Source organism: Zalophus californianus, chromosome 4 (genome assembly GCF_009762305.2).
Source record: "Zalophus californianus isolate mZalCal1 chromosome 4, mZalCal1.pri.v2, whole genome shotgun sequence".
NCBI lineage: Eukaryota > Metazoa > Chordata > Mammalia > Carnivora > Otariidae > Zalophus > Zalophus californianus.
Genome location: NC_045598.1, coordinates 175,053,250 through 175,078,074, shown reverse-complemented (window position 1 = coordinate 175,078,074; position 24,825 = coordinate 175,053,250). Strand labels below are relative to the sequence as shown.

The 24,825-nt window shown below is 42.0% G+C and overlaps 2 protein-coding genes across 6 annotated transcripts in view; both read right to left on the bottom strand.

Annotated features, from left to right (window-relative positions):
• RNF139 (ring finger protein 139) overlaps positions 1-9,289 on the bottom strand; it is a 32,573-nt gene extending 23,284 nt beyond the window's left edge. The window contains exon 1 of one of the 2 annotated variants that reach the window (XM_027620392.2): positions 8,784-9,289. In XM_027620392.2, coding sequence (XP_027476193.1) covers positions 8,784-8,964 — 181 coding nt within the window. In that variant the 5' untranslated portion in view covers positions 8,965-9,289. The remainder of the gene's footprint in view (positions 1-8,783) is intronic. The other variant, XM_027620390.2, reaches the window with a different exon arrangement.
• Positions 9,290-13,838: 4,549 nt separating this feature from the next.
• TRMT12 (tRNA methyltransferase 12 homolog) lies at positions 13,839-24,570 on the bottom strand. Of its 4 annotated transcripts, none has more exons than XR_003516845.1 (4): positions 22,578-24,456; positions 20,034-20,062; positions 19,444-19,605; positions 13,839-14,088 (listed from the first exon to the last, which is right to left on the bottom strand). XR_003516845.1 is itself a non-coding variant. In XM_027575666.1 (2 exons), the coding sequence occupies exon 1, from the start codon at positions 23,928-23,930 to the stop codon at positions 22,611-22,613; it is 1,320 nt and encodes a 439-aa protein (XP_027431467.1). In that variant the 5' UTR covers positions 23,931-24,456; the 3' UTR covers positions 19,368-19,605; positions 22,578-22,610. The 4 variants fall into 4 exon arrangements, 1 of the variants encoding a protein (XP_027431467.1); XR_003516848.2 differs by lacking the exon at positions 13,839-14,088 and adding an exon at positions 22,349-22,485 and having other exon boundaries at positions 19,368-19,605; XR_003516842.1 differs by lacking the exon at positions 13,839-14,088 and having other exon boundaries at positions 19,368-19,605; positions 22,578-24,570.
• Positions 24,571-24,825: the final 255 nt, after the last annotated feature.

The following is a 24,825-nucleotide window of genomic DNA, read 5'->3' as shown; positions in this document are numbered from 1 at the left end:
CTTCAAATTACAAAAACATTCAGAAAACCAAAGCATGTTTTAAAAAAATGGAATAAGTATCCCCCACACTCCATATGTAACAAAGTATAGTGTGATATGTGTGATGCGCATCCAGCATCATCTTTCTTTGTGCTCTGACAAATTTTGTGAGATCACAATAAACATTATTGCCCAAGGTTTCAATATGGAAAGGATATCCAAATATACACCTGATTCCACTTCTACGTTACAAGTGCAACACTCAAGATTTCTAAAACCTAACGGACTTCAAATAACTCTTGAGATTTCCAGTTTCAGTTAAAGGTACCATTATTCTCTTAATGCCACCTCCAGCCCCGAACCCTAAAACTTTGACAGTTATTTGCCAATTCTACTAACACCTGTTACCTCCCCCCTTTTCTCAGTGACACCAACCTGTTAGCCGGTCTCTAAACTCTTGTCCAAATCTATCTACAATCCCATCTAGCCAAAAAGTGCCTTTCTGCATTTCTTTGCTCAAAAGCAGCAGCCCTTGAAATTACTATCAACAAAAATCTACATTCCTTGTCCACCCACTCAAGGATCCAATGTGGTATTCCTTCCCACACACACCCCACCACTCCAGACTTTCTCCAACACACCCCTTTCTCTGCCATAACCGCAGGTATGTTTACATTCTTCTTTTTGCCTGCTACAGTGAGCTTCCCAAATCCCTGACTGTTCAAATCCTACCCATCCAGTAGACCAATTTTCTCTGATAGTTACTGATCTTTGAAATTACCAAGAGAACTCAGTGAAATGCCCAATACTCATACACTACCTGATATTGTAGTTTGTAGTTATCTGAGGAGGTCATCTACCCTGTTATATAATGTATCCTTGTGATAGCAAGCAAGGATTCTACCTTGCACGTTATGAATCCCAAAATATTCTGCAGAAAATAAATTATTTCATTGTTTATTGAAATAACTAGGGAAATGTTAATGTAGAATTCTGGATTATATTTTTCAAGGCAACCACAAAACACAGCCCACATGGAAACTGAAACCTATGAAAAGCTAAGACAAAGCTGAGAAACCAGAGCTTGGAGTACAGCAAAAGTGGCAAACCCCAAATTAATCATCTGTCCACCTTATTTCAGCACGTAATCAAGAAAGGACACTGCATATTACAATAGAAGCATTTTACAATCTATTGCATATAAAAGCAAGGGCTAGTTCTAAATGATGACTTTCCCCATGAACTTAAGATTTATCCTGTGCCAACCTGTCAGGTCATTTGTGAAAAGGAGAAAAGGACACAAACACCTGAAAGACACATGAGTTTCTGCATAAGAACCATCTGATTCCTGGAACAAATGGGCCATTAATAATCTCCCAAAGAGTTGACAGCTGGGAATAGGCCCTTTCAATAGAAAATAACTTTTTTTGGAGGTTTAGAAACATTTTCCCATAAGGTAACAGGAAATGGAAGCCACTATATGTAATCTTGCTTTCTCTACATAGAAAAACAAAAGTCAGTATTTTTCCTGAGACAAAACTCAATCTCCTAAAACAAGTCAAAACAACACCCAAATAAGTTAAGTTCTATTTTATGCCACTTATAAGGAGAAAGCCAAACAGGGACTGTTTTTTTGTCAACTTGCTATTCACAAAGGGGTAAATTAATCTTTACCTGTGAATATTCATGAACTCTGCTGTAATTTATAAACCAGTCCTTTTTATTCTAATAGCTTTTTTCCTTGAAGCTTATTTTTACACACAAATGAAGGAATGATTTGATTTTTAGAAATGTTTCTGTAGAAAAAGTGTATTTTGCTTCATGCAAATGTATCAAAGGGACAAAAGGGGAAGAGATGATAGACAATGTAGTGAGACTATACTCAAAGTCTGGATGTATCCTAGCAAGTAACAGTAAGATACCACTCTTCTCGGGGCGCCTGGGTGGCTCAGATGGTTAAGCTTCTGCCTTCAGCTCAGGTCATGATCTCCAGATCCTGGGAATGAGCCCCACGTAGGGCTCCCTGCTCAGCAGGGAGTTTGCTTCTGCCTCTCCTCCTGCTCATGCCCTCTCTGTCTCAAATGAATTTAAAAAAAAAAAAAAGATACCACTCTTCTCTTGATTAAAATTATACCCCAAGACATAATGATGAAACATTTCAAGAATAGTACAAAATTATTTTAATTCCTACCCAAAAGTTGCATGTATGTAAGGTGCTTACATTTTTCTTTTATACTCATGTTCCTATGTATGGAATGTAGGAAAAATCAGCTCTAATTTCACAGAAATCTCTCCAGTAACACTCCTCCAATACTTTAGGGAGTATTGTCAATAGCATCAAAGTTTGTTGCCTTTTCACAACTTCAGATATAAAACTCTTGGTATTTATCCGAGAGGCCTAAGAAAATTAAGCCCAGGTGTAGTTTCTCATTAGGATTTAAGAGTGATCCGAAGAAGTAATCAAGACTATATATAAATGCTACTTTATGAAGAAAAATCACCGTGGGACACTGGAGAATAGAAGTAACTGAAAGCACATCTCAGGGATCCAGTTCTCCAGTGATTGGAGTTTTACTGAAGTCTTCAGGGTAGGAAAACAGGCAAGGAGCAAAATCAATTCAGGAACTTTGAAGATACATAGAACTCAATTCAGGAGAGAGTTCAGGAAGGACCTTTGCAATTTGACTATCAGAAACAAGCAAACAAAACAAACACTACCCAGGCACAGTGTACAACAAAGCATTTAACCCCTTTATGTGTAAAACACATTCATACCTTCTTTAACCTTGTCTGGAAATTTAGGACTATAAATTAGAAGGAAATAAGACATTATATTTATAACTATCCAGGTATCTTTAAGGACCTTTTAAACATGAGCTAAAGAAAACTGTGGAAAAACATTTAAATGCCTAACAGAGTAAAGATGGAACAGCACAGAAATGTTATGATTACCTTAATCCAAAGGGAGCCCTCAGCAATGAAATGTGGACAAATAAAATATCTTGAAATGTTAATCTATAGGTATACTTGATAAACCAGAGCATAAAGAAAATTTTTCTATCAAACTCTCATTTTGGGTTAAAAAGGGTATTCTAACTCTTTTATTAATCAGAACACTAAGTTTTTGCTTCTAAGATTTTTAACATGTTTTTATTAAAAAGAAATCTGAATATAATTTTTTAAAGTAAACCTTATAGGTATTAGAGGAAGAATAAAACAAAGTTTTTCATAAATATATTCATAAACACGTTCTTTTTTGCTTTTTACCCAAAGGGGATCTCATTGTAAACGTGGAGATTTTTTTACCTTTTTTACTTTTTACCTCCCTAAAAAAAAAATGCATTTCTGATTACTTATCAAAGAAGGTATCTTCCAATTTATTGGCCATTCATGTTTCTTCCTCTGAATTGCCAATTTATCTTTTGCCCATTCATCTATGGAGTTGTTTTTCCTTCTTGAGTTGTAGACACTTAAAAATAATCTGACTACAAATTCTTTGTCAGTTACCTGTACTGCAAGTATCTTCTCCAGGTATGTGGCTGGTCTTTTCACGTTTTTTATTTTTTACGTTTTTAATTTTAATGTTGTTGGATTTATCAATCTTTATTTATAAATTTACTTTCAAATATATGTATATGTACGTGTGTGTGTATGTGTTCTTTTTTGAGGAGTAGAGGGACAGTGGGAAAGGGAGAGAGAGACTCTTAAGGAGGCTCCACACCCAGCACGGAGCCTGATGCAGGGCTCAATCTCAGAACCCAGAGATCATGACCTGAACCAAAATCAAGAGTCCGAGGCTTAACGAACTGAGCTACCAGGCGCCCTGACTTTCATATATTTTTAAATGTATTTGTCAGAGAGAGAGGAGATCGCACAAGCAGGGGGAGGGGCAGGCAGAGGGAGAAACAGGCTCCCTGCTGAGCAAGGAGCCTGATGCAGGACTCCATCCCAGGACCCAGGGATCATGACCTGAGCTGAAGGCAGATGCTTAACCGAATGAGCCACCCAGGCATCCCGACTTTCATATATTTTTAAAGAATTTCTCCCTTATTCTAAAAACCAAAAACCTCTGTATTCTCATATATTTTCTTCTAAAAATTTTAAAGTTCTGCTTTTCACATTTAGGTATTAGGCCACTTAGAATTGTTTATATACTGGTAGTTAGGGATCCAGTATATTTTCCATACAACTAAATCACCATTACCTGAATAGTCTATATTTACCTCAATGAATATACTTCAATGCTAACTCTGAAACACATCAGGTTTCTCTATATACATGGGTGCACTGTTTCTGGGCTTTCTATTCTGTGCTATTGGTCTATTGTTGATCTCAGTGATTCTTAACAAGGATAAGATTTTGCACCAACCCCACCTCCCTACCCCCACACCAGGCATTTGGTAATATCTAAGTATCTAGAGACATTTTTAGCAATCACAAAAGGGGGAAGAAGGGTGCTAATGGATATGCAATGGGTAGAAGACAAGGACACTGCTAAAAATCCTACAATTCACAGAACAGCACCCCCCACCTCCCCAAGAATTACCCAGTCCAAAACGTCAATAGTGTTGTTGAGAATTCCTAACCTGTCCCTATCGTTTCAAAATTACTACCGCTTCAATGTTTTCTCACTTCAAAGGTTTTCTGAGTTCTTTCTACAGCATCAAAAATAATTCTTTCTTTTCAAAAAAAGTTATTGTATGTCTAAAGCTAATAAAAGAACAGATTCCCTTTTAACAGATATTTAGATTAACTATTTTGTTATTACCAACAATGCTGCAATGAAAATCCTTTCCCATAGTCTTTGAACAAGTACAACTATGTCTCTAGGTAAAATTCTTAGAATTCTGAGTCAAAAGGTGTATGATGAATTTCAATAGCTAGTGCCAAAAGCCTTTACACAGAAGTGACAGCACACCAAAACTGTATAACTTTACTCATTTCCCCACACCTTTGACAAACTAGTTTTTATATGAATGTTGAACTCTTCACCAATCTGATAACTGAAATTTTGTTCTGACTGCATTTCTTTCATTATAAATGAGGCTGAGTTATTTTTGTTTTGCATACTGACCACTTGCATTTCATTTATTGGGAACTGCTTATCCTGGACCCATTTTTCTCTAGGAGTATACATTTTTCTTAACGAGAGTAAAACTTTTATTCAATTTCATATGCGAATAGTATCCTCAGTTTGTCATTTAAAAGAGCTAAAAAAGTTTTGTCATAAGAAAGTTTTTTTTTATGTATTCAGATTTATCGAATTTTCCCTTGTAATTCTGGGGTTTTGTGTGTTTAGAAAGGCCTTTCCACTTCAATGAATTATCATTACATGAGTAATACTATTAAACTCCTATGCTTGTATTTTCTGCCTTGGATTTAGATTTGTTAATTCAGTATTATGCTGCACTGGGTTACGTTTCATTTAGCATTTAACACCTCCTAAGGATAGCTTAATATTCTTAAATACTCTATATATTGTGATTTGATTTTATTTGGATCTCTAAAATGAGATGCTTTATATTCTGATCTGCTGAAATTCTCATATTAGTTTGATACCAAAAGTGCAGCGATAGTACTTTTCTGTAGGGGGAGGGGAGTTAATTCTTTAGAGATGAGATATAAAATTGGTAATGCTTTTTAGAGAATAGATTTCCATTTTTACAATCTCATTTTAAAGAAAAAGGTGAGACTGACAAGTTTTGAGATTTATATAGAATACTGAGAGATCTACAATTATTAAAAAAAAATGACCAGGTGTAGAACAATTAATTTCAACTATCCTTTGGTATCTTTTACACACAAACCTGTCACTTTCAATAACAACAATAGCTGCCTCATTGAATGGGCCTCAAATATTGAAGACATTTGTTTTTATTCAGGGTGAATTTTTAGCAAGAAAACCAGTTTTTAATAATTTTATCATTCTCGGGGCACCTGGGTGGTGCAGTCTGTTAAGTGTCTGATTCTTGGTTTCAGCTCAGGTCAAGATCTCAGGGTCGTGAGATGGAGCCCCGTTGTCAGGCTCTGCACTCAGTGGGGAGTCTACTTGGGATTCTCTCCCTCTCCCACTTGTGCTCCCTCTCTAAAATAAATAAATCTTAAAAAAATTTTTTTATCATTCTCACAAATGTGAAAATTTGGCAAACTACACTAGCATAAAGTAAGGGGCGGTCCAGGTAATAGATTTGGAAAATATTTTGTATTTCTCACAAAGTGTGAACAAAAATTCTGGGAACAAAGCACCAAAATTACGCTGATGCCTTCTAAAGACCAAAATATCTGTACCGTCTTAAATGAAGTATGGAAATATTTTTTTAAAGTTATCAAGCTTATTAAGAGCTAACACTTAGTAGCCTATACTAGGTCCCAGGTACTATTCTGAGAACTTACATCCTAACTCATTTATTATCCTTAACACCTTATGACAGACCATTATTGCCCAACTTTAAAAACGTAAAGGTAAGCAAAGAGGGGTACAGAGCAGTTAAATAACTCGCCTGAGGTCACATTCTACTTAACTTGTCAAATACAAACTTCCATGATTTACTACAAAAATAAGCATGAATGACAAGGAAAATACCAAAATTACTGTTTAGTGTTCTTAAACTACAAATGATTTAATAAGGAAAATACTCCCTTTTCCTTAAAGCTCCTTAGCCTAAAGCTCAACTCTGAGAGCACTGCATTAAAGCACCTGGTCACAAAGGGATTGTCAGAGGATATGTAGTCACAGGCCAAAAGAACATTCAAGGCAGTGGCTACACTATTTGCCAATGAATACATGAATCCTCTCAAACACAGCTGTTTCGTTTTTGGGGTTTTTTACTTTTTTTTTTTTTGCTCCATCATGACTTCCTCTCAAAACAGAAGGAAAGTCATCCCCCCATCCCCTTTGTCTATGTTATATTCGGTTAGTTTCCAAAGCAGCACTTGGGTTATTCCCAAAATTGATAAAGTTCCCTAGAAGTCTGTTAGCTTCTGTTCTCTCTCTAGCAAGCTCTCTCCCATCCTGTGGAGTTAAGGAATAGAAATGATAATTTTTCTCCGTTTCTCTCCATACCAAGAATTGGCATAGATCTTGCCTGCATGCATATATCATCAACAAATGTGGGTAGGTATGGCGGGGAAAGAGGGTTGGCAGCTTGTCAGGCTCAGCTGGAACCCCTAAGCAACTATACTGAGATAAGGAACTGCCTGTTAATTTATGATCATGATGAGTGGTTTCTAACTGGCAGAAATAAAATGCCTTCCCAACAGGTCCCCCTTATTAATTTTACTTTAACGTTATTTAACTGAAATCACTTTACCCATGATTACCAAAATTAAGCAAAATACGTTAAGTATGAAAGATTAAAACTAGTGAATGCTTTCTAAGCTGAGGTGTAACTGACACATGTTATGTCGAACATGATGATTCCATATTTGTATAGGCTGTGAAATCATACAGCTCCACTTCTGCTACAAATAATGAGGGCATTACACTTTCGCAGTGATAAGTAGGAATGACTGGAATTAAATAGCTTGTGTGTTACTGAGAAATCTTGTGCTAAAGAACATCACTTTCACATCTGTTAAAGATCTAGCATATGATCATTACTATATCATTCTGTATCTGGATAGCAGCTGAAAGTGAACCACACTTGATGTCAGAAGATTTTTAAGCCTAGGCCCTGACAACCACTTAATTGCTGTATATCAAAAGCAAAACACACTAAACCTCTATGCCCCTCAGTTTCGTCATTTAAAAAAATGAGAACGACACAATCCACCTCTGAGGGACGTTTATGCTTTACAAAAGTAAAGTACCAAACAAAATGTTATTTATTGCTAATAACAAAACTCAAAATTTTGGCGGGTGGGGGGGAGATAAAGAAGCAACAGATGGCTCCTAATTCAGAAAGGCTTGGTTAAGGATCTCATCATCAACCCTTCCTCAGCAAACTTCAAAATCACAAGCCTACTAAAAACTGATCACAATTACCTCATCAACAAAATTTGCCAAGTTCCAATTACTTTAAAAAATTCTTTTATGCATAAATGCTTCTCACTCTGGTAATGCAAGTGAAGATGGGGAGTGAAACAAGATATTTTTAACACTCCATTCATATACAACAAGGACACTGATTTTCAGAAGTCTCTTTTGGAAAAGTCTCAGGACTTTCTAGCCACGTTTTTATAGCCATTTTCAATACTTCTCTATTCATGGAAAATTTTAGGACTCGTTACAAGCATCACCTTCTTCATGAGCATTTTTAGCAATGGTTTCAAGGTCTGACATTCAAAACCCTGTCTCTTTTGGATGTCCTTTACCGCAGACACTTCACGATCATGTGGACCTCGTGGATACAGAAGTGACAACATACGAGTACTCTCCATTTGGAAAAGAGGGAAACTGAGGCCCAGGTTTTGGCACTACAAGTCCAAGGTCACACGGCGAGACCGGGGCAAATAGTTGCTATTTTTCTAAGGCTGTCGCATAAGACGCGGCAAGCCAGCACTCATTTCCCAAGGGAAACAGCAGGCAAAGAGCCGCATGCTCACACATCCATGCTTTCTCCCCACCCTCGGGTGCAAAAATGAAAGAGGGCTGACTCTTTAGGAGGACCGCTCCGCTGTCAACTCTGAGGTAAGTGTCATCTCTTCCCCCCTTCCCAACCTGCAAAGACGCCCCTATTGGCGAAGAAACTGGTTCTCAAATACACATACACACACTATCCACAGCTTGCGCACCGTGCCCGCTCCCTAAAGCACGTTTCGGCCCTCAAAGCCATCCGGGACGCAAGCTACCCCGTTCCCCTTACCAAGGAGCCGGAGGAAGATCTGGAGCCCGATGCAGAACCGGCTTTGGCTGGAATCGTAGTAGGAGTTGAAGATGGCGTCGATGATGTAGAGGCAGGGCACCCGGAGCGCCACCTCGAGCGCCGCCCAGACCTGCTGATGGGCCATCCGCACCTGCTGCTGCGGGGGCCCCACCGCCGCCATGAGCCGCTGCCACACCGGGGCTGGGCGAGCCGGGCAGGGCCGCGCGGGGCAGGGCCCGGGACCGCGGCCAGGGGCGGGGGCTAAGGCGGGCGACTCCGCCCCCGCCCTCCCCCCTCTGCTCTCTTACGGCCCGCCCCGCCGCCCGCTCGCCTCTCTTGAGCTGGAGCAGGCGGCGGAGGCAGCGGCGGCGGCTCCCGGGAGGCCTCTGGGTGTCGGTGTTTCCGGTCGGCTAAGGTCTGGCTCCTCCTCCCTCCAACACCTCCCCCGCCCGCGGAGCCACCATCTTGACCTCGCCCGCCTGCCTCTGCCGTTGCTGCTGTTTGGAGGCCAGGCGGCTGCGCCCGCGGTCACGCGAGACCGCGGAGCCCGCGCCGCTGATTGCATCATAATCCGGCGCTGGGGGCGCTCCCCAAACGTCATCGCGCACGGCGTAGCAATCGTCTCGCAGTGTTTCTATGGTTTCCGCCCACCTTCGCGGCTTTGGCGCGACCCCATGGCGCAGGCGCCTTCCGGCAGCCGCGCCCTCTTGACTGAGTGGCTTCTTCACAGGAGGCGAAGTCAGCGTCGGTTGAGCTGGGGACTCCCTGCTTCCGTGAGCGGGAATTATTAGCTGTTTTATTGTAGTCCATTAAACATCCTATAAACGTGGTTCAGAGCTCCTTGGGAGGAAGAAAGCAAAGGACGCCGCCCGCCAGACCTACCCCAACTCCACCCGGAGGCAGGATCTGGGAGAGGGCCAACATTACAGGGAAAATACCTGCGAGGCCGCCTGGGGTCCTGCGGGAGCGTCGCTAAGCGCGCTTTCTGCAGCGGCCGCACTACGTGGCACTGGGCTAGGTGTGGTAGTCGCTGCCAAGAAAAGCATCCCTTCATCTCTTTGCACATCACCTTTCCTACCTTCTACCCGATTGGACAGAACTGAGGACGCTCATCGGCCGCATTTTGCTAATGTTAAGGGCCACTGTGATTTAAGGGCAAGAACCCAGGCCTCACTGTTTCTAGTCTTTGAGGTAAGCGCACCCAGGAAATCCCTTCTTTCCTCCTCTGGGAAGAAGCCATAATTAAGTTTTTGTAGGGGATCAGAATATGCCACCCCAAAATATGCCACTTTGACATAAGGATTATTTTGAGCGGAAGGTAGTTGAGAAACAGCAGCAGCTTAAATTTTTTAAGATCCCTGCCTGCCCTCCTCGCTGCCACCATTTGTCTAAAAAGCGGGGCATAAATTTCCATTTGTAAAGGTGTCGCCCTCTCCCTTACCAAGAAGAGGGCGACACTTAGACTCTCAACCACCCACAAACCTTACTAAAGGAAGCCTTACCTTCCTTTAGTTTCCCCCATACGTCTACCTCACCACAAGTTAGCCATCCCTGAAAGCCTAAACCCCTTTTTCTTTTGTCACTTCTCTACAAAATTATTTTTTTTGTTTTGGTTTTTGTTTGTTTTTTGCTTTACTAACCCAGCCATCTTAAGGGAGATAAAACAGGAAGACCCTGACTCATCTGGGCTTCTAGCCCAAACCCCTCTGCTATCCATTCGTATCAGGGATCTACATGGGTGATTATTCTCTATTAGTTAAAACTATTAGTTAAAAACCCTCCAGAGGGGAGAATTTTAAAACTCCCAACACCCCTTTCTCTGGGTGGGAGTTATGTGTGGTCGGATGACTGTGTCACATCAAAACTCCTCACGCCAGTCTCCTGTTTTTAACCTTTTGTTGTTATTCCCCACTAATAATGACTGGCACCATCTAGTACTTACTTTGTACGAGGCACCACACATTTTATTTCAGTCTTTGCTATCAGCCTTCTTTGGAAGGTGTTGTTATCTCTGTTTTAGAGAGGAGGAAATTGGGGCTTAGATAGGTTATCCAAATCACAAAATATGTGTGTAAGTAGTAAGCGGGTGTGGCCGTAGCTAGTAAGAGTCAAACCTGGGATTAGAACCCAGGACTATCTGAAGCTTAGAACTTCAGGCATCTTTGATTCCTTCCTCTTCTCACCCACAGCCAGTCGGCTACCACATCGTATCCCTTCTTTCCTCACAGTCTCTTGTACCTGTCTCCTTTCTATTCTATTGTCATTGCCACTATCCTAACCCAAGATCCTACTGTAGCTTGCCTGATTAACTACAATATCCTCATTATGATTATTATGATCACTTTTCCTAATCTAGTCTGTTTACCTCTGCCAGGTTAATTTTCCCAAATTGCACATCTGGGGAATAAACTCGTGGTTCTGACAAAATTCCCAAAGGAAAGCAAACTTGATGAGAGGACTATTAAGGTTTATATAGAAAACCTCAGAGATGTAAATTAGCTTCTCAACTCACCTGTTATTCTGCCTTGATTGCAATTTAAAGCAAAAAGAGAGAAGCTGTTACAGAGAAAAGAGTCTACAAGGATTAATCTTAAGGAGTGTGGTAGAGAAGGCAGGCGAGTACCATTATATTATGATCATGCAAAATGGAGAATAAAATAGTTCATGGGTTTCCCTCCAATTTTTATTCAAAAAGTTAAATGTAGTAAATGGTAAATAAAAATCTTGGAAAAATGCTTCAGCCCTTATTGTTTTAATGGTTTCTCATCTTGATGCACAAATTTTATTAGTATAGAATTTTTTAAAGATTTGACAGAGAGCAGGAGCGATAGAGTACTAGCGAGGGTGGGGTGCAGGGGGTGGTGTGGGGCAGAGGGTGAGGGAGAAGACTCCCTGCTGAGCAGGGAGCCTGAGGTGGGGCTTGATCTCAGGACCCTGGGACCACAACCGGAGCTGAATGCAAATGCTTAACCAACCATCAGTATAAGAATTTCTAATTCAAACTAAATCCCATTTGGGCCAAGAACTCTCAGGAGTGGTGGTATGGTCATTCTTATCTTACATGACTTCAAATACATCCCTTTAAACTCTGGATCTGACTTTCCCTATCTATAAAACGACGGTTTAATAAGATCCTGGCAAAGTACTTTAAAATACTATCTTAAAACTAAATGTATATTACTGCCGTGGTTTTTAGAAAGCTTAGGAATTTTAAAAATAAAACATAAGCTTTCAGAAGATTTTACCTACGCCAGGGATGCACTCTTCTGCTTTACATTTGGCATCCCTTAAGTCTATATTCTAAGTTCAGTTTCATCATGTCTGAGCTTCTCCAGTTGCCTGCTTACGTGTTCTTTTATTTTTTTGTTTTGTTTTGTTTCTTAGGGAGAGAAAGAAAGAGGGAGAGAGAGAATCTTAAACAGGCTACATGCCCAGCATGGAGGCCTGATGCGGGGCTCGATCCCATGACCCTGATGTCATGACCTGAGCCAAAATCAAGGGTTGGACGCTTAACTGACTAAGCCACCCAGGCGTCCCTGCCTCTGTACATTTTATAGGTCAAGTTAAGAGAAATAATCACCTGCCAGTAAAGATGAAGGGATGCCCTTCCTATACTACCAAAAAATATCCTGTACTACCAAAAAGTTGAGAACTACAATACCACTTAATAGATGCTATGATTGGAACAGAGGAACAATGGGGGAAAATCTCAGAGGAATAGTTTACTTTTTTTAAATTTATTTTAAAGATTTTATTTATTTGACAGAGAGAGACACAGCGAGAGGAAACACAAGCAGGGGGCGGGGGAGAGGGAGAAGCAGGCTTCCCGTGGAGTAGGGAGCCCGATGCGGGGCTTGATCCCAGGACCCTGGGATCATGACCTGAGCCGAAGGCAGACGCTTAACAACTGAGCCACCTAAGCGCCCCTCAGAGGAATAGTTTTTTACAAAAGGAACTTACTAGCTATGTTTGCTTAGCTTTGCAAGAGGTTTTCTCAGTTTTGTATCAGGAAATGTCTGTGTTAGTCATCTTCTCAACAGAAGCTAAGTTCCTAAAAAGCATAATCCCTCCATAGAACCCACCACAATGAAAAAAAAGAAAAAAGAAAAAAAGAAATATGCTTTCATAGAAATAGCTGCAATTTAATAGTGAATTTAATCTTTGCTTGGTTTCTACATTGACTTGAACGTTGCACAACTCAGGTATGTATTTATATTGAATCCACTCAGAGCAGTGTGGAGGGTGTGTGTGTATTCACGCAGACACACTCCATATACATAAATTGCCTGTGTTTAAAAATAACAATCTGTTCATTTGGCTTTAATGGCTGAGTGCCTTTTAGTTATTCTAAAAAGCCTCTGGAAGTAGGATGTGTAAAAACTCGTTTGCATTTTCTGTTGATCTCTGCATTTGCCAAGTCTTTGTTCCAAACAGCAGCAACTGATTCTGGGCTATCTTAAGCAAAAAAGGAATTTATTAGAGGGTTATTTTCATTATTTTCCAAATTTCAAGAGTGATATGCAATTGGTCCAGCGTATTGGACCATGTATCTTCCCCTAGCTGTACCAGAGAGCAGGTACACGCAGCTTCCATAGAGGGAGAAAGCAGTAGGAAACAGGTACTTAGAACCACCCACTCCACCTCTCCCCACCAATGTATTATGTATTTACTTCAAAAGGAAGATGGGGATGCTGGTAGGAAGGGTAGGCATTGATAGCCCAAAAAGGGATAAATATGTTCCATAACTTTTCCTCAGACCTTGAGAATTACTTAAAAAAATAATTTCTGGCCTGAAATTACTTTATAGTTTTTCTCATTTAAGTAAATTTCAGATCGGTTGTCTGGGTGGCTCAGTCATTAAGCGTCTGCCTTCGGCTCAGGTCATGATCCCAGGGTCCTGGGATCGAGCCCCACATCGGGCTCCCTGCTCGGCGGGAAGCCAGCTTCTCCCTCTCCCACTCCCCCTGCTTGTGTTCCCTCTCTCGCTGTGTCTCTCTCTGACAAATAAATAAATAAAATCTTAAAAATAAATAAATAAATTTCAGATATGTCCATCAAAATTCAGCTACTAGTTGAGTCTTCTGGCTTTGTAAATGCCGAATGAATAGGAAAAGTCTGTTGTTTAGTTAAGGAAACGAGAGAATATAGTGGCATTTGGAATCAATGTTGAGTATATATTGACTACTTTGGTTCATTCATTCATGTAACAGACATAGAGCACTATGTGCTTGGCAGTATGCTTGCCCACTTCTGCCTCTTGTCTCTAGACAGAGTACTTAAACTCTCTAATCATCAGTATCCTCACCTGGGAAAAAGAAAAAAGATGGTTAATACAGCCAGATAAAGTATGAAATACATAGCATGCATCATCCAGTTTAATCTCAACAAACCTGCTGAAAGACATAGACAATAACAGTGGCAGAGCCAGGATTCTAACTGGTATTTTTCTGATTCCAGAGCCTATCTGATCCTCTGCAAGTAATTTTTCATGCTGGTTACACAAATTAAAACATATTTTAAGTACTTAGTATGATATATAGTATGTAATAGTAATTAGTGTGGGGAACAAACTTTAGGAGAATACTCACAGGAAACCTTACAACAGTACACACAACACTTTGCAATGGTTCCGTGTATGGCTCAGGAATACTGTTAAGATATTGTTTGTTAGTTTGGATTGTTATATGTGATCATCATATTCATAGTACTTAATTTATGTTAGAATGTAAATAGGTGATAGGTTCAAATATGTTAGTTATGTTAAGTGATGGTCAAGAATAATCTGAGGGCCAAGATACTACTGAGAGGCAGAGTACAAGTAACACTAAGTTAAAAGCACCTGCCGAGGCAGGGAGCCCAAAGAAGATGGACATAGTACCCCTCTGAGGGATGGGAAGGATAGGAGCCTTTCTCCGAGACAGGATCCTATAGTCCACGCTTCTATTAATCACTTCTCATTTCTGAGCTGCACCCAACTGAGTAGAATAAAAGCTTCAAGATGGAAGATTCAGTACTGTAAAGATTTCAATTTTACTCTCTATGTTCAATGTAAGCCTAACAAAAAATCTCAACAGGTTCTTTTTCTCAAAAATTGACAAGCTGATTTTAAAATTCGTAAGAAAATGCAAAAGGTCAAGAATAAGGCAATCTTAAAGAACAAAGTTGAAGGATATACAGTATCAGATATCAGGACCTATTGTAAAGATAGAGTAATTTAAACAAGATGGTATTGGTGCTTGGATAGAAAAACGGACTATGGAACAAGAAAGTCTAGAAACAGCCCCACACATACGGTCACCTGATTTATGATAAAAGTGTCACTACAGTGCAGGATAAAAAACCCCAGCAATATAATGGGTCTAACAAAGGCTGCACATCACTTAAGGGTGAATGATCCTGGAAGCATTCTCCCTACAGTTAAGAACAATTTAACTTTTATTAGAGATGGGGGGCAGGAATAGGGCATGTTAGAATGCCAGAAGCTTCCCTTTTAAATCAAGATTTAGCAGTTTTTAAAATAAATGCTCTTCAGATTGTGGCGTTTAGTTTCTAGAGTTCTAAAAAAAAAAAAAATGTTGATTTTGACAATTTTTGCCAGTGTTCTTATTGCTTTTATGGAGAGGCCAGTTTTCAGAAGTCCTTACTCCATCGTTTTGGAAGTTGCTCATTTTACTCTTGACACTGGGTAGGGAAGTATCAAGAGACGCCCTGGTGGATGGAGTAAGCGTGGAATATATGCCTTCCTGCCCTCACTGTGTGACAATAACCCTACTTCCTCCTCATGATCACATTCACTTATCCCCACCCAGAATGGGGACTCCTCCTTGCCTGCTGCTCTCTAAGCACAAGGAGCCTGATGTGACTGGGAAACCTCAGTAGGTTAAAGTTTAAAGGGTCTATTATTTTATCTCCTGATGAAACAGTTCCCCAATTAGGAACCAGCCCTCTAGTCTCACAAAGTTGTGGGGATGGGAGGCACAAACTCCCCAGGTGGGCCCGTGGGGAAGGTATGTTACCTTCCTATTGCTGCTATAACAAATAACCACAAACTTAGTGACTTGAAACCACATAAATATATTCTCACAGTTATGGAGGTCAAAAGTCTACAATCAAGGTGTCAACAACTCTGTTCCTACTGAAGCATTCTGGGGGAGAATCCATTTCCCTGCCTTTCTCAGTTTCCAGAGGCTGCCTGCATTCCTTGGCTCATGGCCCCTTCCTTACATTACTGCATCCTGCTTCAGTCATCACACCTCCTCCTACTTGTATTACCTCCCTCTTATAAGGACCTCTGAGATTATATTGGGCCAACCTGGATAATCCAGGATACCCTCCCCATTTTGAGATTCTTAATCACATCTGCAAAGTCCCTTTTACCCTGTAGATAACATATTTACAGAACATGGACATATTTGGGGGGCATTATGTAGCCCACCATAGTAGGAATTCTATTTCTACCCTTTCAGTCCTAGCTGTGCATTTTCTATCTATGTGGGACATGGACTATGTAATAGGTGTTTAGAGTGTATACTGCATCCTGATGGATGGCATCTCATTCATTGGGCATTATCTCCAAGCTTTGGTCTGATGTCAAAAGGTTCTTCCACCACTCCACCAGGCCAGCATTTTCTAGGATGTGATAGGACTGGTGAATCACATGGTCATGTGTCCACTAAAAAACACCTTCGCTGTAAATCAGATCCCTAGGTCAGAGGCAATATTACGTAGGATACATATTGATGGATCAAACACTTGTCAACCCTTGGATAGTGATGCTGGCCAACATCTTGTGGGCAGGAAAGGCAAACTCATACATGCAGATGGGAAGATTCTGGTCAAAGTGAATCACTGCCCTTCCGTGACGAAAGTCCAATGTAATCCACTTGCTACCAGTTAGCTGTTTGTTTTCCTTGAGGGATGGTGTTGTTTCAAGGGCTCAGTGCCAAATACTAGGGAGTGGCTCCTTGGTGAGTAGAGGCCATGCTGTTGGCATCTTGATAACCTACATCCCTAAATATGACTTTATTCATGAGCCCATTATGCTATTGGGGTAGCTCATGACTACAACTGCTAAAATTAACTGGCCAAGTCTTTTTGTTTACTTGTTTAGTTCCTCTTGCGTGGTGTAGGTCTCTGGTAGGCACTGTTCTGCAATACAAAGATTTTTACTCATGTTCCAATCCCAGAGATTTTTCCACTGCCTCCTCTCCCGGCTTCCTTGTCCCTGATCTAATCTTTCCCACTCCAGGCCCCTGATCAACTCGTCAACCTATCTGACATTTGCCGTAAAGGTATATTCTTACTTCAGGCCACTTCTCTTTCCATACAAAGTGGACAACCAGAAGTATTGCCAATTTTGCCTTTTGGGAGGACTCCCCTCACTTCTGAGGAGGGCTGTAGGGTAGCAGCAGTCTATTTTTTTGTTTGAACACATATTCCAAGAAAACCTATCAATTAACTTAGCTGTGCATTTCTCTCCTTCATCAGCAAGACAGAAGAGCCTCTAAAGTGGCCATAATTGTGAGCTGAGGGAAGGGCACTGATGCAAGAGTTATAAATATGACACAGAAGTCTGGGCCACCTGTCTGTGCTACCTGTTCATTTCCTCTGGCCTTTCTTGTCATCCAGGAGTTGTTGATGAGTGGGAGAGATGCAAAAACTTATTCTTTACTGTGAAGGAGATATCTTAGCATTCAAGCAGATCAGCAGCCCTAAAAATTTCACTATTGTAACAGGTTGCTGGATTGTATTAGTGATTATTTTCCATCTTTGGGGTGCAATACACTAGCTTATTGTTTATCTGACCTAATTAATATGATGCTATAAATATAGTAGGTTAGCGTGATATTCTGTGGGATGTTCAGATGGTCTAGATCTCCTCAGACCATATTATGATGGGAGAGTGGAGTCCTACATGAATGCAAACTGCATCTTAGCCAGCTCTCAGGACCCAGGTTCCATACATACCCTCATGGCTCCTGGTAGTACATGTTGGTTAGATCCTTTGACACATGGGCCCAGCTGAAATTGTTCAAAGTAGACCCAAAAATGAGGAGAGGGGGATACAGTTGCTTCATTGTGGTGTTGTGGAAGTGCAGTCTTGTTCATAAAGTTGTGTTACCTTTACTTGAGTTATGAAACTATGCATACATATAGCTTTGATTTAAAAAAATAAAATTCAATTACTAACAGAGAAACTAGGACAATCTATCCATCTATATCTATCTACCTAATGGTGTACGTGCATCTTTATTGCATGGGCCATTCAATCCAGGAGACAATATGATACGTGTGGGGTGTGTGTGGGTATGCATGTGTGGTATGTATGTGTGGTGTGTCTGTGGTATGTACCAAAATACAGTTTTAACCTCATATTCATTATTTTCTATTTGCATTTGCTTCAACCTTGACCTTTAAAAAGCCAAAGAGACAAGAAGCTATTCTGACAGTTTTTGGCCTCTCTGAAATTATGTGGTTGTTGATAGAGTAACCTGGCAGGTAGTATCATATCGAATCAGAAAGATTCCACTGTATTTATTGTTAATATTTTTATATTCAGTTTATAATATAGGTAGGGATTCTAAGCACAACAGTGGTAAGAAATTTTTATGTGCTTTATATGTTGAAATCTTGTGTCAGCTTAAGTACTTGTATATATTTATTATTGCTAGAGTGAATTTCTTCAATGATTTTGAAGTCTAGTAAACTTATACACTTATTATAAACTTCTAAATAGTTAAAAAAAAAAAAACTACAGAAAACACATGAACAACCCCCCTCAAGGCACTGGATATAGGCAATGGACAATGATCCATGGGAGATGCAAACCCTCAAGGCGAGCCACTGAACCACTCCATCTTACTGCCTGGAGAAAGTTTCTGGCTTGAGGGGGAAGCCAGGTGGAGCCCAGCAGACTCCCTGAGGTGGAGATGGAACAGGGAGTCCTAGGAGCCCAGGAATGAGTCCAGAGAGTAGAATGCCAGAGTGGAGAGAGCCACAGAGAACTCCAGACATCTGCTGACCATTCCCCTAAAGTAGCAGCTGAGTAATGATCAATACACACAGTACACACAAAAGGAAACTACCAAAGGCCAAGAAAATGACCGGTTTTATGGCTTGCCCAATTTGAAGTGGTTGCACCCTGAGGCTGTTCAGAATAACAGATACTGGGTGTGCCCAGGGTGGGAGATGTTGTAAATTCTATTGGGGTAGCACACCTGTAAGGTGTGCCCAGGTGGGAGAAAGTGAATCAAAAATGCTATGTAGGGCGCCTGGGTGGCTCAGTCGTTAAGCGTCTGCCTTCGGCTCAGGTCATGATCCCAGGGTCCCGGGATCGAGTCCCACATCGGGCTCCCTGCTCAGCAGGAAGCCTGCTTCTCCCTCTCCCACTCCCCCTGCTTGTGTTCCTGCTCTCGCTGTCTCTCTCTGTCCAATAAATAAATAAAATCTTTAAAAAAAAAAATGCTATGTATTTGTCATCATTTTAAATTTCTATGTTTTTATATTTAAAGTGTCTATGTTATACTTCTATATCAATATATGCACATAATTTATTAAAGTTGTGAAGTTAATGAACCAAGCAACTCACGGTTGAGGGAGTTTAATAAAATTATCATTACTGCTTTTTAATCACAACCTCTCCATCAAGTGGGTGCCTTACCCGGCAACTAACACTGGCGTGCACAAGGGAAGCCTTCAGCACACATTCCTGGACGGAGGTGACAAACGCTCCATGAGCCTCCCGATCCTCTCAGTCGTTCTTCCTTGGTTCCAACAGATGCCTCTTCCTGACCAGGCCAATCCAGCAAGTGCTCGGAGAAAACTGTAACGTAAATGGATATACTCAAGGTGGAGACAAGGCTTAAGGGACCCTTCTTTTCTTCCATTGACACGTAACTCTGGCTCATTCTTTAACTTTCAGTTGAAGCATCCCTGCTCCCATCTTCCCAGGCACACTCTCCACTCCACCCAACCCATATCCCCAAACATGAATGGCTGCCACCTCTGTGTGCCTGTAAAAACCCGTTTGTCTCAGCACTTAGTACACGGTATTGTTTCTTCTGTGTCCACGTTGCTGGAAGTGATCCCACCGTGGGCAGGACTCAGTTTTTTTGTTTTTTTTTTAAGATTTTTATTTTGAAGTCATCGCCACACCCAGCGTGGGACTCGAACTTACAACTCTGAGATCAAGAGTTGCGTGCCCCACCTACTGAGCCAGCCGGGTGCCCCTCAGGACTTGACTTTACTCACCTCTGTGTCTCTGGCCCTCATCACAGTGCCTAACGGAGAAAGGACACAGTACATCCCAATTAATCAATGAGTGGCTGTTCAAAATAAGGACATTCTACTTTAACTACTAAAGCAAATGTACAACAATTCCTCACACCGAAACTGGTAGTTCACCTTCTATAAAGACTACTGAATGAATGAAGTATTCACTATATGCCAGCCATTGTGATGATAGTTCATGTACATTAACTCATTTAAAGCTAAAGAGTATCCTTCAGGATATGCACAATTGTTAACTCATATGTTCAGATGGGGAAACTAAATCTTGAAAGGCTGCCTCAGGTCACGGACAAGGGAGAGAAGCCAGGAGGCATATGAGTGGAAACTCAATTCTAGGAAGACAGAATCCATGCCAATCTTCTGGCACCCCTGAACCCTCAAGGCCTGATGTGTATATCGCAAGGTGAATGAATTCACCCAGGTGTATCTGACTTCAGCAGCCTATCCATAGCTTACTGCAGAAAGCTAACTCCTCAGCCCCAGGACATGTGGCTCCCTGACTCACCTTCCTCACTGTTTCTCACCGGCTTTCCTTCCGCCCCATATTGGCTCAAGTCCCAGCAGTTTCAGTTTAAGGCTCACAAGCTACAGGCACACATGTGAGAAGAAACCCAATATATAAAAGAGATGATTAAGGCAAACAGGCAGGCTGCTCTGTGGGATGGGAATGGAACAATTAGGCCCCCTTCTGGGGTGGGATCACCTGAGAGCTAACATTTCCTGGGGGCTTACTATGTACTAGACACTATTCTTTTTAATCCTTATAACAACCCCCATCTTCAACACATCTCTCCCTGCTTCTGCTATTCCAAATTGATCTAATGATGATGCTCCAAACATTTTCTGAGCAAACTTTTTGCACCTGTTTTTTTTTCTTCCACTAGCATCTGTTTCCACCCTGACTCCACTCACCAAAATCTTAGCCAGTTTTTAAGAGCAATATCAAACACTACCTCTCTGAAGACTTCCCCATTCTCAGAACTTTTCTTCTCCACCTTTGCACTTCTATATCATGCTATCACTCATACGGTACTTACTGTATTCCAATTCGTTCAGTTTTTGTGATATTTCTGCTGCTAGGTTGTGAGCTCCTCAGAGACTGGGGCTGTATCTAATGCACCTGCGGTTCATATACACAGCAGGCTTACCGATACTGTCCTTATTGACACTGTTACAAGAAAAGGGCAAGCAGCTCCAGCCCAACCCCAGCCAGCCAAATGCCAGATACAATCATAATCCCGATAAAGCCACACTTTCCTGTTTCCTTCATCCAGAAAACAAGGCCAGATGGCTTCAAAGCTCTGAAGTGCTTCTCAAACTTAGTCATCCCAAAGGTAAACAGTGATTCTCTGCAATTAGTCATTCCAATGGTAAACAATGGGGCTGGCCGACAAGCCATAAAATATGGTGAGGCTTGAAAAACTCTGCAAAGTATCTCACATTCCCAATAGCTCCTTATGTTGGCCCTGATGTCCACCAGAGAAAGAATATGGAAAGGGAGTCTGAGGCCTGTTAAAATCTAAGATTTTAATTTGAACTTTTAAAATAGCTAGCTTAGGGGCACCTGGGTGGCTCAGTCAGTTAAGCATCTGACTTTGGCTCAGGTCATGATCTCAGGGCTCCCTGCTCAGTTAGAGAATCTGCTTCTCCCTCTGCCCTGCCCCCACCCCTCCTGCTCGTGCGCTCTCTCAAATAAAATCTCTTAAAAAAAAATAGCTAGCTTATTGCACAAACTTAAGGCTGGAAATCTAGATTCCCCATAATTTAAAGCAGTCATTCTTAATCTCTTTTCTACAACAAACATAATATGTAAGACACCTCCCCAACACTCATTTAGGAATGCTAAAGGGAATGAAGTTAATACAATAGAGTAATTCTTAAGCTCTTCCTTCCCTAATTTAGTCAGTCTTCGTAACAAAGGTGCACCATTTGAGTGCTTTGATTTGGGCTGTGTTGCTTAGTCCCGTGGATTTCATATCTCAAATCCATCCACTTCCCACTGCCACCACCCTAGTCCAAGCTACTGCCATATCCTCCCTGGCCAACCACAGAAGCCTCCTCCCAGGTCTCCCTGCTTCTACCCTGGCCCCACTCTGGTCCATTTTCCACATTATAGCTGGAGTGATTTTGGAAACAGCACTGTCTTTCACTCTAAAATATCCAATGCCCTGTGTACAACTGCTTATTAGACAACAGCCAACGAGACCATTCACAGAAATCCTCCTCATCTTGCAAGTAAGGAAATACAAGGCCAAAAGAATATTGGAACCACATACCCAAGTAAGACAGGACTGAGGTCAGAATTCATTGTACAGGCCTCATCTCAATAAGCCACACTGCTTCTCCCAGATACGTAGTTTGTTTTCAATGTGTTAACGGAAGACAAACAAGATGACTTGGACTGATCTAGATCCTGCTTTCAGGGACACAAAATATTAAAATAGGTTGCCAGGAGAAAAGAGGGGTGAGAACCTTGCCTAAACTTATGTATTAAGGGTCACTCACATGTAGATCCTTGTGTCTCAGGATCCACCTTCTCTAGCCAACTAGAGGACAGGGGCGGCATTCCAAATCCAACACTATATGATCCACGTGGGGAGCATAGGATTTCACTGGTTGGATGTGCAGGATTTGTGTCTTCCACGGTGTCCCGTGCACCTGCTGAAGAAGGGTGGCAATACGGGTTTCTGCAGATTCCGCCCACCTCTGCCACTCTGGTTTGGTGGCTGCTGATAGCATTCTTCTCCTAGAATCCCTGATTGCTCCATTTGTACATTGGTTGGTGACAATTTGCTGAGGATAAGGCCGATGCTCCTTCTCCATTTCACTGCTTCCAGGAGGCTGAAGATTCTTGCCTGGATAAGATTCCACATTTTGGTGGATATGCAAAATGCCCCCTGCATCCCGTCTTAGCACTTGGCAGGCAATGGGCCAGCCTTCTTCAGAACTGGGAATCAGTCCCAGGTTCACCCTGTCTGCAATGTTTGAGAGCTTCAGTTGTCTGTTATCCCCAAAGTGTATTTGGCACCGATCTGCCACTCCATTGATATCAAGGTTCTTTCTCAGAGCAACTACAGCATGGGGGTTCCACTCACAGGCATGGACGAAGGTAACACCAGCATGGACTAGGAAGGGCAATGTAAAATAACCAATCCCTGCATAGAGATCCACCAGCACTTCTCCAGCACAGGGCAGCGATGCCACTCGAAGCTTCTCAGTGATGTTTCCGAAGGAGAACATGCACTGGGTCACGTCAAACTTATATCGGATCCCGTTATCCACATGCTCTACCCAGCCATGGTCGCCCAGCAGCAGACTCACTGCTGGTGTTCGAGTGCCATCTGGCGACACTCGCCCTCGTTTGGCCACACGACGGACGCCAAGTGCAGACGCAACAGTCTCCCAGAGTTCCGGTTCCAGATTTTTCCATCGCTTGGCTTGGAAACAGTCCTCGCTCAGCAACAAGAGGTCACCATGTCGTTGCCAAGACCTGGGCAAATCAGCCTCCAACTCAGGTGACCACGTCACTCCCCGGGCCTCTGCCCAGCGACTCACTTCAAGACACAGCCTTTGGGCAGGTGAACAACCCTGGGCCTTCTTTGAGGGAACAGGATCCAGGAGCTGCGTTACTATACAGGTGCCGCCTGGAGCCAGACGATCCCTCAGCTCTTGAAGGTGCTGCTCAGGGAGAGTCTCTCCCAGCACCGGCAGCGCCACCGTGCCATCAGGCATCTTTACTACACGGTGCCGTCTATCCAGGAGTTTCTGCTTCTCGAGATATTCCCTGTATCGCTGGGTAAACCGAGGCTCAGTCACAACCGCGACAACAGCCGCAGGCCTCCCACCTTCCCTTTCCATGTTGCTGGCCTCACATTCTCTCGGATTCCCTCCGTGAGACTCTCTCAGACTCCACTCACCCGGCTCGGTATTATTGACCGCGGCTGCAGGAGGAGCGGCGCACAAGCCCGGGAGCCGGTGTCGGAAGTGACGTCAAACGGACAGGCCGGAAGTAAATATTGAGGCGCCCGTTGGCAAGTAGCGTCGCCGTTGTCGTGATGAAGCCGCTGCTGCCATCTTTGTTGTGGTTTACGGTTAACTTGCTGCCGCCTAGCAGAAGATTAATAACAAGGAGTGCTGTGGGCTTAAAGACGTCCAATTAGTCGGTATCCTCCAGAACCCTCGTGCACTGTCTTCAGTTCTGCTCACGAATCCAAAGAGAGAAGTGCACTTAGAATGATGGGCCGAATTTGGAGAAAGGCTTCCCATCGTCTCATGCTGCTCTCAGGTCAATGTCAGTGGCCACAGCATTTGCCGAGAGTGAAGAGTCAACAATAGCTTCCTCATTCCCTTTCCCTGTTAAGATTGTCGTAACCCTCTCACTGTCCTGAAGTATAAAAACAAACAAACAAACAAACAAACAAAAAGCCCACAAATGTTTGGAAGTCAGAAGAATCTGAGTAAATTATATCACCTCTCAGAACCAAAATCGTCACCTGTAAAGTAAGACTTAGGTTAACTTTCTCAGACGATTGTTAATGGCTGAGATATTATATATAAAACGCTTTGAACAGTGACTGGCAAAGAGTAGATACTCTAAAGAGATATGATGTGATAAGTTGAAGTGGTTAGATAGTAGATATTAAATACCTGTTGGAATGCTTTGGTAAACTTAATGAGGACAACGAGGAATTCCTCTACACCTAAATTCAAATAATGGAAAATAAGAGTTGGAAAGAAGCCCTGTTCTTTCTAC

Bases quoted from the DNA above. Each gene is read 5' to 3' on its own strand.
- TRMT12 (XM_027575666.1), bottom strand. From the start codon at position 23,930: ATGGAAAGGGAAGGTGGGAGGCCTGCGGCTGTTGTCGCGGTTGTGACT.